A 16,024-nucleotide genomic window follows, 5' to 3' on the forward strand; every position below is an offset into this window, starting at 1 on the left:
TGGCTTGGCAAAGGAGTGGAGCTGGTTCAGGTTTTGGTCCTGCAAGCTCCCACCCCACGTAGGGACAAGGCCTATTGGGACTTGGCAGTGTTAGGTTTGTGGCTGGACTTGATGATCTTGGAGATCTTTTCCAACCTAAATGATTGTGTGATTCTTCTCTGCTACTGCTTGATCTGCTGAGGGAGTGGTAATTTAGTAACTACTGAACTGAAAGTTCAAACAGTGTAATCACAGTCAAGTGAAAGAGAAGCTCTCTGGAGAATGGTTATTGCCTTGCCCAGAAAAAAAAATCAGAAAAGCAAGAAAAAATTCTTACCCTGGTAGATTGAAAAAAATTAACCTGTATGAGAGATGGGAGTGCTTTAGTGCTTTTGTGGAGTTTGCAATGATTACACAGCCTGTCAAACAGCAGTGGATATTTTGTTCAGCAGAATCAGTACTCTACAAGATTTGAAAGTCTTTCAAAAAATTGTGTGGGTGTGTGATAAGTGAAGTAACAAGAATTGTCATTAAAGGAGAAATGAGCTAAAATGAGTCTGAGGAGAAATTTTATTTTTGAATGTTCAGAAGAAAAATCCCTTGATACTCAGTAGCTAGATTAGAGAACAGCATAAATGCTCAGAAGAGGGAAACTGAGCACAAGTTCTTCAAATGGAGACTGCAGAAATGTGGTTTTAAAAAACATATTTTTGTATATACCAGTAAATTTAGTTGTGTGATTAGAAGTCTCTTTTTGTTTCTCTCTCACAGCCATAGTCATGAAGGCTGTATAATAATAAATGAACAGTTATCAACACACCAAACCTTTACTTACTTTGGGTCTTTTTTGTATATTTGTTTCCCAGTGGCTGTGAATTTCTACAGAGAGAAGGCTTTTTTTTTTCAGAAACTCAGTGAAAAGCAGGAGTTAAAAAAAGTTGCAGCAAGTTTGCTGTGATTTGATAGACAAGCATACAAAGTAAGTGTGAAATGACACAAAATAATTCTGCAAGTAGGGACCAGTTCAGGGATACTGGCTGATATGCAGTGCAGTAAATCTGCTTGTAATGAAGTTAAAGCAGACATGCAAATGAAATGGTTTAATAAGCGCACCCAGAATTAAATTACTTAAGATTACTGTAGATTATTTCAAATGAAACAATTCCTTTTTGCTGTTATTAAAATCTCTGAGCCCAAAGTTGGGTATTCATTGATGTTTTAATTTGTTTAGTTTCTTAATATAGTATGAATCGCTTGTTTCAGTCATACATTTGCTCCAGACTGATCACAAAATCATTAGATTTTGGCAGTGGAGCATTTAATTTCTCATTTATTCTATGTAATCTATCTTTAGTAGTTATGTGCATTTTATGTACCTTTAGCATATTGGAATGGGAACTCTAACATTTTGTTATCTTTTGGTATTGCAGAAAACATGGTACCAGTTGAGATGTCTGAGAAATTTTATGCAGAGTAAATTTTACAAATTACTGTGAATGTCACAGTATTATTTTTACTGTCATTCTGTGTCCTTGCTTGGTTTTGTACCTTATTCTGTATGAGGTTTTTATGTTCTAATTTGTTAGGATTAGTGTAATCACCAGAGAAGTATGCTTGTCCACCAGATCATGTGATACTCTTGATTTGAATTAACATGAAAAAAGTAGTGTTAAACTGAAATCCATACAGATAAGTGAAGCAATTATGCACACACCTATGACCCCAAAAAATAAATCTGTGCTCTGGGAATGATAATGCTGCAGTTTTACACAGCAGGAACATGCCTTTGAAGGATTCAAAAATCTTGTGTCCTGCTCAGGTAGAATCAGAGGGTCAAGAGGGAATTTTAAAGATCATCTAGGCCACCCCACCTGCCACAGGCAGGAACATCTTCCACTAGATTATGTTGCTTGAAGCCCTGTCCATCCTGACCTTGAACACTTAAAACTGTTGGAAGTTAAAGGCATAATGGATGTATGTTAAAAGCATAATGGAGGTAGGGGTCATATATATTTAAGATTCAACAACACTGCTGTGTTTATTATGCCCAGACATCTAACAGAAAGCCACATGGTGTAAGCAGCTGAGTGAGGAAGGCATGAGGGGTTTGCAATAAATTATGATTGCTTGCTACTCTGAGAAGTCATTCTGAGTAACAGACCAGTCATTGCCTTTTGTTCCTCAAATGAGCAGATTTATTCAAAAATAGTTACCGATGTTAAATACCTGTTCTTTTTGTGGTCTAACTTGTGTGGCACACACAGGTTTAGGTCAGTTGCCTCTTGCCCAGCTGGCTAATGGATGTTAGTGACACTGAGGGTTCTGTCATCTGGTATTGATATTGCAAGGCCTCAATAAGGCACAATAAACTGAAGGGAAATAGTGGAAAACATAGTGTGGAAAGGCATCAGTGAGAAAAATCCCAGGGACTTTTGATGTCCTTGCACTTTTCCTGTAAACATTTAGAGCAGGGAAGGGTCTTCTAACTCATTTCTGGGAGTTGGATGTGCTGATCTCTCTGGCTCAGCCATGCTGCATGTGCAGCTCCTGGGCACAGCCTGAGATGTGCATGAGTGTGAGACATGGTGTGGGGCTGAGGCTCTGTGTTCTCACCTGTGGTGAAGCAGAGAACAAAGCTGGGGGCCCAGCTTGGGCAGCAGCCTGGAGTACACGGGGCTGGCCTGGCCATGCTCCCTGAGAGGGCAGAGTGCATTGCACATCAGCTTGCTCTGACACATGGGAAGCAAGCAGAAGGCAGTAGCAGTTTTGGCTGGAAGGATAATATATGCTGTTCTTGGCTTTTTCTAAGACAAGTCTGGCTTAGGTCAGGAGGTCGAGTTCAAGTATTTGAAGGGCTTGATTCAGCCCCTGGGCTGTGCAGCCCACACTGCTTTAAACTTTAAACAGCCCACAGTGCTGTCTTTTTCAGCATTGAATGGCAGAACATGTGCAGCGAAACTTCTTTCCACCACTGTTCTTCCACCTGCCCAGCTTTACAACCAGGTTGGTTTTTGTCTTGGATTATAACACTATACTGAATGTTTCATTGCCCTCATAACCCAGAGAAGTCTGGGTTTTCTCATGGTTTTTTGCAAGCCTGAGTTATCAAGCAAGCTAATGGGGTAGTAAAGGTGTTTGACATTAATAAAGCTAATGAACAACAATGTTGGAGCTGTCCTCATGCATGCAATCAATTTTATGAAGCTCACTTTTTCAGTCATTTCTCCAGGTGCTCATACAGAACCCTGGGAAAAATGAGTCATAAATACTTAAACACTTCCAGTACTTTGATGAATATTTTACATTGTAGAATATGTGAATATTAGTAATTAATGCAGACTTGAGAGTTAGAAAAATTTTTATAACTAGAATGGCTGGTCACTAAGGCTCAGGGATGCAGTTGGAACTGAATGAAAGGGAAGTGTTTGCCAAATTGTCTGTTTGCTTTTCATGAAGATCTGAGAATGCAAATGGAAAATATTTCCTATGGTATACTAGTTCTCACCTTTGCATTCTGGAAAGCTCTGGCAGGGCAGTGATAATGGGCATAGTGTAGGCTACACCACAGTGAGGGTGAGACAAAAAGAGCAAAAACTGTGAGGATGGATGCCAAATGGAAATATTTCCCTTTTGCTTCAGTTGCTGCACCGAGAGTCTAAGCAGACAGTGCTGGCAGGTCTGAGGAGCGGTACAAGGAAATCACCTGGGGCTGGGAAAAAAAAATCCAACTGCTATGTTTCAGTCCAGTTTCTCTGAAAGCAGAAACATGAGAAAGCAAATCTGGTACGCCTGTGACAAAGAAGTGGGGGAAACATCCAGCCAAGGAAAACAGTTTCTTCTGTCTTGAGGTCCTGAAATTACTTACCCTGTTTACATCCTGTTTTCTTCTGTGCTTAAATTCACTCCGGGTGAGAGGACATTTTCAGTGTGTTTGTGTACCAGCACGTAGGCTTTCTCTGAGATCCAGGTCACCAGCATCTGCCTGGAAAGGAATACAGCAGGAGACATTATCCAACAAGTTTTTAAATGCATTGATAAGGTTTTGACATTTTAAGCAAAGGAAACGTCTAGAGGGCTCTTTTCTGTGTAAACAAAGCAGAGGAAATCACTGAGGGTAATCTTGGTGAGAGCGATCTAAGATATGTTATTGTATCCAGTTTCTATGACAGGAATGAAAAATAACAACATAATAGCAGCAATTTTTTTTTTAAAAAAGCATATCCAAGTGCATGGTTACCTCATTGTGAGGGAAAGGTTGAAAGAGTAGCAAGAGAACGTCCCCAAGTAGGAGAGTAAGTCCATAGGAAGTAGAAGCTGTATCAAGTTACTAAGGTCAGGACAGAATTGTAGCACAGACGCTTAAGAATACTGTGAGAAAGACCAAGGCACAAAATGAAAGGCAGCTATCAGAAGTAATAAGAAATGGTTTTATATGGGTATTTTTCAACGATTCATTGTGAAAATGGAAAGGCTTATTCATTAGTGTCATCCTGGTTCTTGTACTATTCAGTACCCTATTAGCAATTTAAATAATAGAAAGATTTTTCAAGTTCTTTCCAAGTCCATGATGCATTGTAGTGATTTATGAGTGGGCACACTCCAATACAGTTACATGAAATTTTGAAGTGTTTGCAGTTCACATCAACTCCGAGGTTTTCAAAGCTGTTGATTTTACTTTTCAGAAAGGACTGTTTGCCTCATTGAGATCTGCACTGAAGAGAAAAAAGAAACAAAAGATACTGAAAGAAAAAGCGCAAATGAGACCATCTTCTCTTGGTTTTCTTCTCTAATGATATTTAGAGAAAATACTTACTTTCTTTAGGATGCCCTGACTCCAAAGACTTAAGACATCCACGTACCTGCTTAGTTGATATCAGATAATTTTAAAAGCGCTGCTGTGCTTGAATCTGGGCTCTCCATGCTCTTGTAGCCTTTCTAGCAAGCCCATATAGACTGTGGTAGCTTTAACCAGCATTTGACAACTTGTTTCTCAAAATCCCAGGAGGATCAGGGCTTCAAATGAGCAGAGGGAGAGGGCAGCTGCTGGAGTCTTTCAGACTGGTGCATCTCAGGGAAGTCACGTGGTAGAAATTGGTGTTTTCTGGTGACTGGCAATGTTATCTTGTTGCTTAATAGCCAGAAGCAGATGCCTAAGGCTGTGCCTGTAAGACAGCCATGCCATGGTTGTCCTCTGCTCTGAAATGCTGAGCTACAGAGTAGCAGGAGGCAGACTCATGAACAATGCATCTTGGCAGAACTGCAAACTTTGAATGTTGGGAGTGGAATAAGAAGGAATGTTGTGGTGACATGTTAGAAACAAATCAGGCAACCAGATTTGTCTCAGCCTTGAAAGAACAGGCCTTAGTGGGACTGGAGAGTATTTTTGGGATGTCTGCTAGCAAGCCTGAATTCTATCCAACAGGCAGCTGGAAATGCCCTAGAATCCAGAAGATCAAATTGCCCTAAACAAATCAGAAGTTCCTACTTGGTTTATAGAAATATAAGGTATGGATATACTTTAGATGTAGCCATTTATATCTTTTACATAAAGGCTAATGTGAGCTGTGATTGATATGTTTACCTATTAGTAACTGTTTATAAATGAAGTGCTAATGTCCAGATTCTTCTCACTCTTGCCATAACTTGATACAATATCACTGTTGGGTTAGATTCCTCTGCGTTCTTTAATGCTTCACTCCTCACTATCCAATAAGGTTAAATGCACCTAATTTCAATGGTGTCAGCTCTTGCCAGAGCGGATGGCTCTGTCTCAGTTTAACAAGGAGCAGATCTTTCCAAAATGTGCCTTTAAAAGATGACTCTTCAGAAGAGCATTGTAAAAAACGCTGACAAGATGGTTGTAATAATTTTGCTAATGAATTCCTGAGTAAGGAACTGAGATAAATCAGTTCAGGCTTTGTATAAGAGGAACAGCTTTGAAGTTATTAAAAAACTTTACCTTTTTGAAAGTCAGTTAATCAAGACAGTTAAAATACAGCAGTGAAAGAAAATTAGGTATCTACCTTTTGACTTTGAGAGGTGGCATTTAAAAATCTTAGGACTTGAAGCATTTTCAGTCTCTCAGAGGACTTTCAATGCATGCCAGCATTCCTGTTGTATCCTGAGGTAAGGAAATTACTTTGCTAAGTCGTAAACTGGTTTCAAACATTCAGAGAGGCCTTTTCCATATTCTGTTGCGAGCAGTTTTATGCTGACAGCAACAAATTTTTTTACTTCTTTTTTGTTTTGTTTTTGTAATGCTGGTTTCCAGGTAAGCTAGTTCTTCCTTTGGAAAGTGGCTTTACATCCATAAGAAATCTCTAGAGTAAATCAAAGACCCATTTTCAGCCAAACAGGCTCAAACAACTTGGAAGCAGCTATGCTACTGCATTCAAGTTACATGACCCAGCCCATATAAAAGACACTTCAAACCTAAAAAGCAATGGGCATTCATTCAGGGCATCATGGCAAGGTTTGCAAGCTGAGTCGTGGCACTATTCCAATTTAGTTATGTTGTTTTGCATTCTTAAATAAGGACACTTTCCACTGCCTTGGGAGACACTGCACGATTTTTAGCTGCACAGTGTCATCATGCCCAGTGTCAGAGGAGACTTCTGTCAATAATTTATTCATTATACAGAATTTTTTTCTAGTGTAAACATACTTAGTTAAAGACTGTTTCCATCTGTTCAGCTTTTCTGTGTCTCGCAGGTCCAGGAGTCTTTTAGAAAGTGTAGTCAGGGGCTAAACTTCTGAATTGCATCCTGAATTCCCTACGACTCAGCATTATCAGTGGAGCAGCTATAAACTAGCAGAACAGCTGACCTTCAGTCTTCTGAAACATTGAAGTTTCAAAGATGCATACTAATCATATCTATTCTATTGTTTTCTTGTGAGTCACCAGGTTTCCTACAGCTGAGAAATACCTATGTCAAAGAAGAAATTCAGAAAGTGCCATTTGTTTCTTCTGCTTATCCTTTTGACCTCGTTCTACCAACTGCATAGCCATGAGTACTTTACATTCACAAAGATAAAAGTGGACACCTTGAAAGAATTTCCTGGGTGTGGTACTCCAGTGTCATAGCAGGAGAACTTAATATATCTGGAGCTCTCCTTGCTTGATTTCTTCTACGCACATCTTCTCTTCACAGGAAACATATCAAAGTCCTTTTTTTACTCCCACAATGTACACTTACATTTAGCACATGCAGGCCTAAATCTTCTGAAGATAAATATTCTGAAAAGCTTTAACTTCGGAGTTTATAAGAGGTATCCTGTTCCTGTGAAGCATAAAAGGAACTACAGAAATAATAGGGAAGTTTGAGAAAAACAAGTTTCTCTCACTGATGCGCACATTAGCACAGAAGGCAGAGATTAATCCTCTGTTGTTGGAGGCAAGTGTAGCTGTGTAGAGATCCAAGTGTATTTGTAAAGCAGCAAAGCAAAGCAGGCCAGGGAGGCACCTGTTCGACAGTCTGGTGGCTGCACTGTCTTCAGACTGGTATTCCGGAGATAGCTGTGTACAGCAGCAGCAGGGAAAGGAGGTATTCTCAGTTCCCCAGAAAAACCTGCTATTTCTCAGTATATTTTCCTCTTTCATGCAGTGAGAACTCTGTCCCTGAGGCAGTGGCTGTGGGTGCCAGGAGGCAGCAGGATACTAGGAACAAACTTCTTGAGAGTACAGCATGAGCTCCTGAGAATCAGTTTCTGTGCCATGCAGAAGGGTGTAACTGCTTATCAGTTCTTCCTCTTGACTTCACTGTCCACTATTCTGCTTGTAATTAATCTTGCAGTCTGGATGATATATGGACTATGCTGTTTCCCTACCTGCTTTGGAGTTGGTGTATTCAAACTCCCGGAGTTAACATTTTGTGATTCAAAACTCCTGTTTAATTATTGAGGGCTCCCTTGTGTCTTTGGAGGATAGTTTTGTATCACACTTACGTGGGAATCAAGGTCCTGCTGGGTTTCTTTAAAAAAACCTGACACTCTTTGAAATTCCAGTTGTTACTGAAAATCAGCAATTAATAAATGTGTGTTCAATATTCTAGACAGCAGAACTGTCTGTAGTTGTGTTACAGGTTTGCTTTTAGCTGCTGTGGGTGAGCAGAAGTTTGTACCTCTTCTGCTTGAGGAAATACACTGATACTGTTTTAGAGAACTGATTGTTCTGACCCTCCTTGGGCTAATTTTGCATAGCGCTGTGTGAACATAACAGCTTTCTAGAGGAACAAAACACCACTCTGCCACATTTGGTCACTGAGGTAGAACTCCAAACATGCTTTGCAGTCCCATTTCTGGCTTTTCAGAGCACACATGGCTTTTGGTACAAACCACTGCTTGTAATGAGCTCCCCAGAGATTTCTTGCACAGTGTGCACCCTTGAGCTCTTCAGTCATGCCCCCTGGACTTCGTGTTTTTCTGTTGCTGATCTTTCTCATCATCTATGACTGCTTCACAGTTGGGAGCAGAGTTGGGAACTGTCTGGACAGCCCAGCAAAGTGCTAGGGGAAGATCCATGAGCTTCAATGCTTGCTGTGCAAACTTGGTATTCCATGTCAGAACCTTGTGTCCTTGTAATGTATCCAGATGTATGCATTCCTTTTGTCTGCAGTATGTATACCACGACATCGTTGCAAAAGCATGATGTTTCTGTCTTCACTTTCCTCCTAGCAGGATGTTGTGTATTATATCAACAGCAAAATGTGAAGGCAGGAGATGATGCCACTAAAACAAATACTCTCCTTTATTTTTCTTTCTAGAATTATGCACCAAGTGATTTCACTAATTGCAAGGAGGAAGCAGAAGACAGCAACACTTACGAGGTTACGTTAGGCTCAGAAACTCCACCAGCCATGGGTAAGTCATGTTGTTAGACAGCTTTGTTGCTACTGGTATGCGCTGCATTAAATGAGTGAGTTTTATGGGCAGAGAGGGCAAGTTATTCTAACCCTTTCGATTTCCTCATGTTACTACAACTTCCAGGAAGGGCAGATATCCTAAGAGGAGAAGGCAGTTGAGGGATCCAGTTGGAATAATAAAGTCATTGCTCAGTAAGACAGACCTCAGTGCAACCACCCCTCCTTTTAAACTCTGGAAATTTGTGAGCTCCACTCTGAACCTAGAAAACTGCTGAATTCTCCAAGCTCTCAGAGAAGAACCTTCATAAAAGGGGAGGCACTGCCTACTGGTGCAGTCAAGTCCTGTGTGGAGGCACAGATAGTTGACATTTTGCAGCTTGATGTTCCTACTTCCAAATATAGATTGATGACAAGCCTGTTGATAATCTGTGTGTTTGTATGCATTGAAAACTGCAAAGTTGCTTCTTTGCATTTACCGATGGCATATATTTTGCATATATCTTAGAGTATCATGGATCTATGAAACTAAATTTAATCCTCTTTTTATCTTGTTGACAATTTTATTTGTTCAACTGTCTCATACATATGAAAAGGATGTTTCTTACTTGCTAAGTTCAAACTGGTTGCTTTAGCACATATAGGTAGATGATAGACACTGTGAAAAAACAGGTTTGCTCTGATAAAATTTTCACTGTCTCTGTCACATTGTATATGAAACACCTCAGGGTGAACACATGGAAGAAGAACACAAATTGTAGCAGCTGGCCACATTAGCCAGATAAATGCCCTAACCTCCCATTTGAATCAGTGGTGAAAGGTAGCCATCACCAAAGGATAACTCAGAATGGAAACCTACCTCTAGGGCTCAGTAAAGTCTGCTGACAGATTGCATAGTTTACTCTGGTACGTTACTGAGGTTGACTACTAAAATTTTGATGCTGTACGTAGTGATTAAAATGTGCACTTTTCACATCCCTCCACTTTCTTCCTGGTCTGTGGGCCACTAGAGACAGAAGAGCTCTGTTTCCACAAGTCTACAGTCATGTCTCCCATGGACAATGTTTATTTCATTTTAGAGAGATTCAAATAAGCACCCAAATCCTGCTGTACAAAAAGAAGTAACACAGATGTGTGAGCTATGACTTTATTTTGCCAAGTGTTGCACTGTGCTGCATTGAAAGTCAGGTAGTAAAAATTCTGGAGGCAAGGAAAATGTGTGTGATTTCATTCTGGCAGCAGCTCTAGAAAAGTTTAACATTGCACACATGAAGATGGTGTGTATCAGAGTAGTAAGGTACAATCAAAACTACCACTGTTGATTTAGTAAATATTTAAAAAGCTGTTCACTGATGGTATGGATTTGATAGCTTTCCCGCTGTATCAGTTCATAAAAGTTTTATTAGCCATTGTGTTGCTTCTGTAGGAATCCTTGAAACAAGAAATGCTTCCAGATGGCAATTTTTAAATGAAATAATGCTTTTTTTAGTATTAAAAGCCAAGCAGAACTCAGGAGATCGGCATGCAACTGGATTGAGATGCCAACAAGAAGTCGAGGTGGATGAGGAAAAGAAGGATGACCTAAAACCCAGCAGAGAGGAGACAGAATATGAAGATGAAGAAGAGGAGGATTCATACAGCTTTCACAACAGTCCTAGCAGTTTGTATGCCAACATAGGGGCTGAGCTCAAAGAGAGCAGAAGAGATTGCTTTTTCTGCAAGAGGCCACCCCCTCCTTCCCCTCAAAATCTTCCTGGCATCCAAAGACAGAACAATCTGCACAATTTATCACAAGGTATGATCTTGGGAGGAAAATAACCCCAGATACAAACACGTGCAAGGGCAGACAAAGTACTGCTGTAGAGATTGTGTATGATCACTTCTAACAGCAGTATCTGGGCAGGATGGCCCTCATGCTACAAAGCAGGAATTGGCATATGAGTCCCTAATTCTGCAAAACAAGCATGTGCATGTGACCTTTGCTGCATCAGAATACTCATGACTGGTTGTCAAGTACATACTGTGGTATGGGCTGCTGGGTTCAGCTTTTCCTCACTCCACCTGTCTCAAAGAGCTGCCAAATAGTGCGTGGTGCACTGGATTTACAAGAGAGGCTGGAAACAAAAGGTGAAGCCTGTATTTTTGTCATGTTGACTTCATTATTTACCACTTTCAAACATTAAATGCTATCGTGATTTAATACAGCTTCAAATTTTACAGGTAGAATTAATAGAAAGTGACCGTGCAGAGAGAAGTAACGGTATCTTACTATATTTTAGCCAATATTGTAGTTACTTTGAAGTAAAAAGTTATATTGCAGATCGAAAAGAAAGGCAGAAATTTTGACAAATGCTTTTCCTTTTTTTTTCCCTTTTTTTAAATACATCTGCCCCAGAGTAAAAATCTTAAATTTCGTGTTGTGGTTTGATTAAAGTGGTGACAAACTCAAAATACTATTTGCATCTGCTTCAGGAGGGATGATCATCAATTTTTCTCATTGGGAAAAACAAGTATGCAAAATAATTCAAGCTTAAATACCAGTTTTAAATAGTTGCATAGGGAAAAAGAAAACAACTCTTCTTATTTGTCATAGACACTACTGATAAGTGTGCACACAAATTGCTTCTCAGTTTCTCCACAGCTTACTACTGTTAACACTGTTTTCAAACGTGGTATAACCTATTAGAGTCTTAAATTACCATCACCAAGTACTCTGAATTCACATAATTAGACAGAAATAGCTTGCTATAGGTAGGGTTTTGTCCTGTGTTCTGCTGTGCAAGAAAAAGCTGGCTATATGGAGAAAGTCATAGGTGAATTCTAAGAGAAAGAGGGGCAGAATGAAATTAACATTGAAGGTGTGTTTTGCTTCCCACAAAACACTCAACTGCGTCTCTATGTGTGTATAAATGAGAGGTCAGTTTTGGAACACGGGATTTGTTAGTGTAGGTTTGATATAAATGCCTGTCTTGGAATAGCTCTTACATGGCTACATCACCACAGTAACGTGACCCTCTCTGCCAAGTGCTGTCTGTCTGCATGTGGGTACCAGCAGAGAAAGTTTCCTGGTGTCCTGTGCCAACTCCTGTGCTGGTAAAGCAGAGTTCATCTACAAGTGCTGCTGTGGGAATAGTACATTTAAAATGTGCTCTGAATTATGCTGTGTTTAGCTGTGGTTTTCACCACTGGGGAACGGGGTATCAGAATTCCTCTAGAGGGGGATGATGCTTCCTTTCAAAGGGGAGCTCTAATGAGTTACTGCTACATATTTTCAGTCAGCTGCTTGCTTTAGGAGTTGCTGTGGAGTACCTCGAAGGCAAGTCCCCTCTTCTGCAAGTCTGTGTGTTGGCAGCGGCCTGAGGGTGCCCCCTGTGGGAGTTAAAAGAATGTTCTACAGAGAAAGAAACACAACTTGTATAGTGACATGGAAACAAAATACTATTCATATTAAACATGGCAGGTGTATTAACACCACTTGTGGTTTTAAAACATTTTATGTCTTTGCCAGAATGCACGTTGATAGTACATACTGTTATTAATACATCCCATTAACAAATATATCCCGCTTACAGCAGTTGTTTAGCTCCACTGAACCCACAAGCAGGTAGTTCTTTAAATAGCAGCCAAAGGATTGAAAACACCAGTAGTGACCACAGCAGAGTTTAAGAGACACACATATGTACAGGCAGTAAATTACAACATAAGGGAAACGTGAGTCAGTGCCAAGAATTCCAGGCAGGTCTACTGTTTTTGCAGGAAAGATGGGTAATCATGCCAAGGTAGTTACCAACATTTATGGGAGCACCAGCCTCAGTGACAGCTTCTAACTCTTAGCAGTTTGTGGATGCTTTAAGGCAAATCAAAACAAACCCAGGTATCGGGAAAATCATCAATGACCTTTAATGCTGTAAAAGGCAAAAACTAAAGAAAAACAAATCCTGAGTAGTTGTACTATGATATATATGAAATTAGGGAATACAGAGAGACATGGAAGTTATTGGAGTGGGGGGGTTGGGTGGTCTTAGCATAGATTCTAAGAGGTCATAAATTGTACCTACATTGTAAGAGGCTTTTCAGTTTTTTTTCCACCTTGGCCTACAGTAGATCTGTAAAGCCCTCAAAACCCAGTGGGATATTGAAGAGGTAGGAAACACAAAATCCAACATTTCCTAAATTAAGTTTCAATTCTTAAGTCATTTTTGCAATAGGTAACAAACAGCTTGACTTTCCAGAATGCCATTGCCCACAGGTACCACTTACTTGGTTTAACCATGAGTTACATATTAGTGTAACTCTCGTGAGAGCAACTGGGGCACTCAGTACTTCTGCAAACAAATCCATTTATTTTGTGGCTAATAGCTAAGCATCTACATTTGATAATGTGATGTGAAATCATGAGGAAGCCCTGAAGCTGGAATTATTCCTTGGGGACATCCTCTCTTCTGAGTTAGATGATCAGAAGCCTCTGAAAATGAGAGCGCTTTAGTTTAGAAGTGAAATTAGGTCTCTGAGCTACTTTAGAAAACTCTAAAGCTTTAAGGTAAGTCCTAATCTCCTTTCTTTGCCCTGTATATGCAACACAATTCCTTCCTTTTTCAGAGAGGAATTTTATGATGGACAGGAGTAGAAGAGAGCACAGTGATGGCCACACAACAGCATGCTGCAGAGAAGACCCAGGTACCTGTGAGGACAGTGAGGAAGAGCACCCCTACACTTGTGTGGCACTGGATGAATGTGTGTACGATTTCATACTGGAGCAGGAGGAGCAGGAGGAGGAGAAAAGGAAGCACTGCAGGTCCTTTATCATGAACAGGCCGCCAGCCCCTGCCCCCCGGCCCGTGTGTTCGCCCAGCAGAGAGGAGAACACTCCCTACATAGTACAAGGTTGGTGCTGCTGCCTCGGAAATACTTTCTGGGAGAATGTAGATGTCTCTTCTCTTCAAGGAGTAGCATTTTCTATAACGCAAAGATCCCTGTTCAGTTGCCTGCAAACCAACACGTTGTTTGTTTCAGTCAAGCTATTCTCACCCTTCAGATGAGCTGAGAACATCTCTGAATAATTTTCAGTTTTCATCTGAGATAGTATCACAGTTTTTATTTAGCTTTTAAAAAATTATGACAATATGATGGAAAATGAAGAATCACTGAGCTAGCTGTGAGTGTATCTGTTACAGCAATTCAATACAGAATGTGTTATATTATTTGAATTGCCTTTCTTTTCAGTTTCTTTATCAGAATGGTTTTACTTAAGGCTGAAATCTCTTAGAATTTTTTTTTTTTCTGTTGAGAAGAATTCTCTTTTCTGGGAGAAATGCCTGTATGAGGATTCCTCTTTCAAGTATCTTTTCTCCAATTCAAGATGCTAGAAATGGGCCTTTCTAGGTAGGATCATTATATTTCTAGAAGGAAAGATTATGTCCTTTTACCAGTTCTATGAAAACTGGAAAACTTTTTTGAGCTATTTCACGGAAATACAAGACCAGAAGGGATTTCAGATATCTTTGTAGTCCAATTCAGACTGAAACCAAATTTGAAAGTAACAAAAGGAGTTCAGTGAACATACTGAACCAGAGATCTCTGTAAGTCCCAAAATCCATCCTGCCTGCATCCCCAGCCTCTTTTACAAAAGCCTGACAATATATAAGAACAAATGGTAAAAAAATAGGCTGACAAAGGACACCATTAGATTGCTTACTTCATGCTGTGCATGTTTTGCACTAAAACAGAATTAGTACTATCCAAAACATGCTACCAGATACAGAGGAGCACCTCCTTTTTCATTCCTTTCTCAGTCAGTGATTTCTTTTATTCTTCCTAGCTAGCTCTCTCCCTCCAGGCTGTGTGACTCCAGATTAGGGGCAGAATGCATAGGCTAACGCATTCATCATTTAGTTGCTCTTTCTTCAGCATATTCAGGAGGTATAAGTATGAATCATTACAGTGTAATCCAATAATGGATGGGTACAGTGGGACTTTCACAGCTACAGAAGTAATGAAATGGCTGCTTTTACTGAGGTTGCTAGAGCAATGTCTCAAGTCTCAGTCCACCGTCATCACAGACAGGCCAATGACTTGGAAACGCTTAGTGGAGATGCTTTATTTGGAAGATTGCTTTTACTGTCTTTTAATTGCACTGTGGTGTTTCTGCTCTGTTCACTAAGGCAGATACTATCAGAGGAACTGCTTTGATGGGGCTGTGGTTCATCATGTGTATATATTCATATATACACACACACAAGTTTTTTACCTTTGCTTTTACAAGCATGTAGTGGTAGAACAGTTATTTTCCTGTAGTTCTCTGAAAGCAGCCTCTGGCCACATTCCTTTGCTTACACAATGCATGAGGAAAAATAGAAGCACTTCAGGAAAGCTTCAGCTGACCACTCAGGTCTCTGTTTTCCTACCTGTCCTGCTGGTTCTAGACCTAGAATATCTCATTTTTGTCCAGGTATTCCTGAGATAGCTAGTGAAATTTTAGACAGAAGGGATATATCTTCAGATGAAAGCTTTTTCTTGCTACCTGGTTTGGCAATTTTTGCCCTCCACATTGGTTGCAAAATTCCCTCTCCAGTCCAGAAACATCCCAGTTTCTAGTTTATTATTTTAGAACTGCTCATATTTAATAAAAAAAGATTGCTTCATCTGTATGAACCAGGAAACTTTATTTCAGTCCATCATTAAAATCTGCATTTGTTTGCAGCCTTTCTTTTATAATTCAAATAGTATAAAATACTCTAGTTATGCATATACACATTTTTCATCCAGCAAATAAATTGATGATAGTTTTGGGGTTTGTTTTCATCTAGTATGTTAAAAAGGGCATTGCAGATGTTGCGAAGTCAAATAATCAAAAAGTTAGAATTGAGGTAGTTTTACCCTTTCTCTCTGCCAGGAACATTGCAACACAGTAATAAGTAGGTAGCCCTATGCAGCTATTTATCTCAGGTATTTTATTTCATCTAGTGTTTAAAGTGGGTGAGCATAAAAACCTTCAGTGTTTTTCACTCTCATTTTGTTTAAAATATAATTCATGCTTGCCCTAGGGCCCATGTACTGTTTCAGACCTCCTGTTGTAAACCCTTTGATTCTGCATCCACTGAGATTTTGGATGCCCAGTACAAAGTAACTAAGATTTTTGAGATGAACAGCATTACACAACACTTGGCTCATTCAAAGCAGAGACACCA

General features: G+C 39.9%; 1 protein-coding gene across 4 annotated transcripts in view; it reads left to right on the plus strand.

The window, feature by feature from the left end:
* Positions 1-16,024, plus strand: part of BANK1 (B cell scaffold protein with ankyrin repeats 1) — a 136,519-nt gene that overhangs the window by 102,319 nt on the left and 18,176 nt on the right. For all 4 annotated transcript variants that reach the window (XM_042049870.1, XM_042049872.1, XM_042049871.1 and 1 more), the window contains exons 9-11: positions 8,742-8,838; positions 10,327-10,632; positions 13,437-13,721. In XM_042049870.1, coding sequence (XP_041905804.1) covers positions 8,742-8,838; positions 10,327-10,632; positions 13,437-13,721 — 688 coding nt within the window. The remainder of the gene's footprint in view (positions 1-8,741; positions 8,839-10,326; positions 10,633-13,436; positions 13,722-16,024) is intronic.

Source organism: Corvus kubaryi, unplaced genomic scaffold, assembly GCF_017639235.1.
Source record: "Corvus kubaryi isolate FWS band 111438036 unplaced genomic scaffold, C.kubaryi_AGA036_p1.0 71, whole genome shotgun sequence".
In the NCBI taxonomy this organism is placed as follows: Eukaryota; Metazoa; Chordata; class Aves; order Passeriformes; family Corvidae; genus Corvus; species Corvus kubaryi.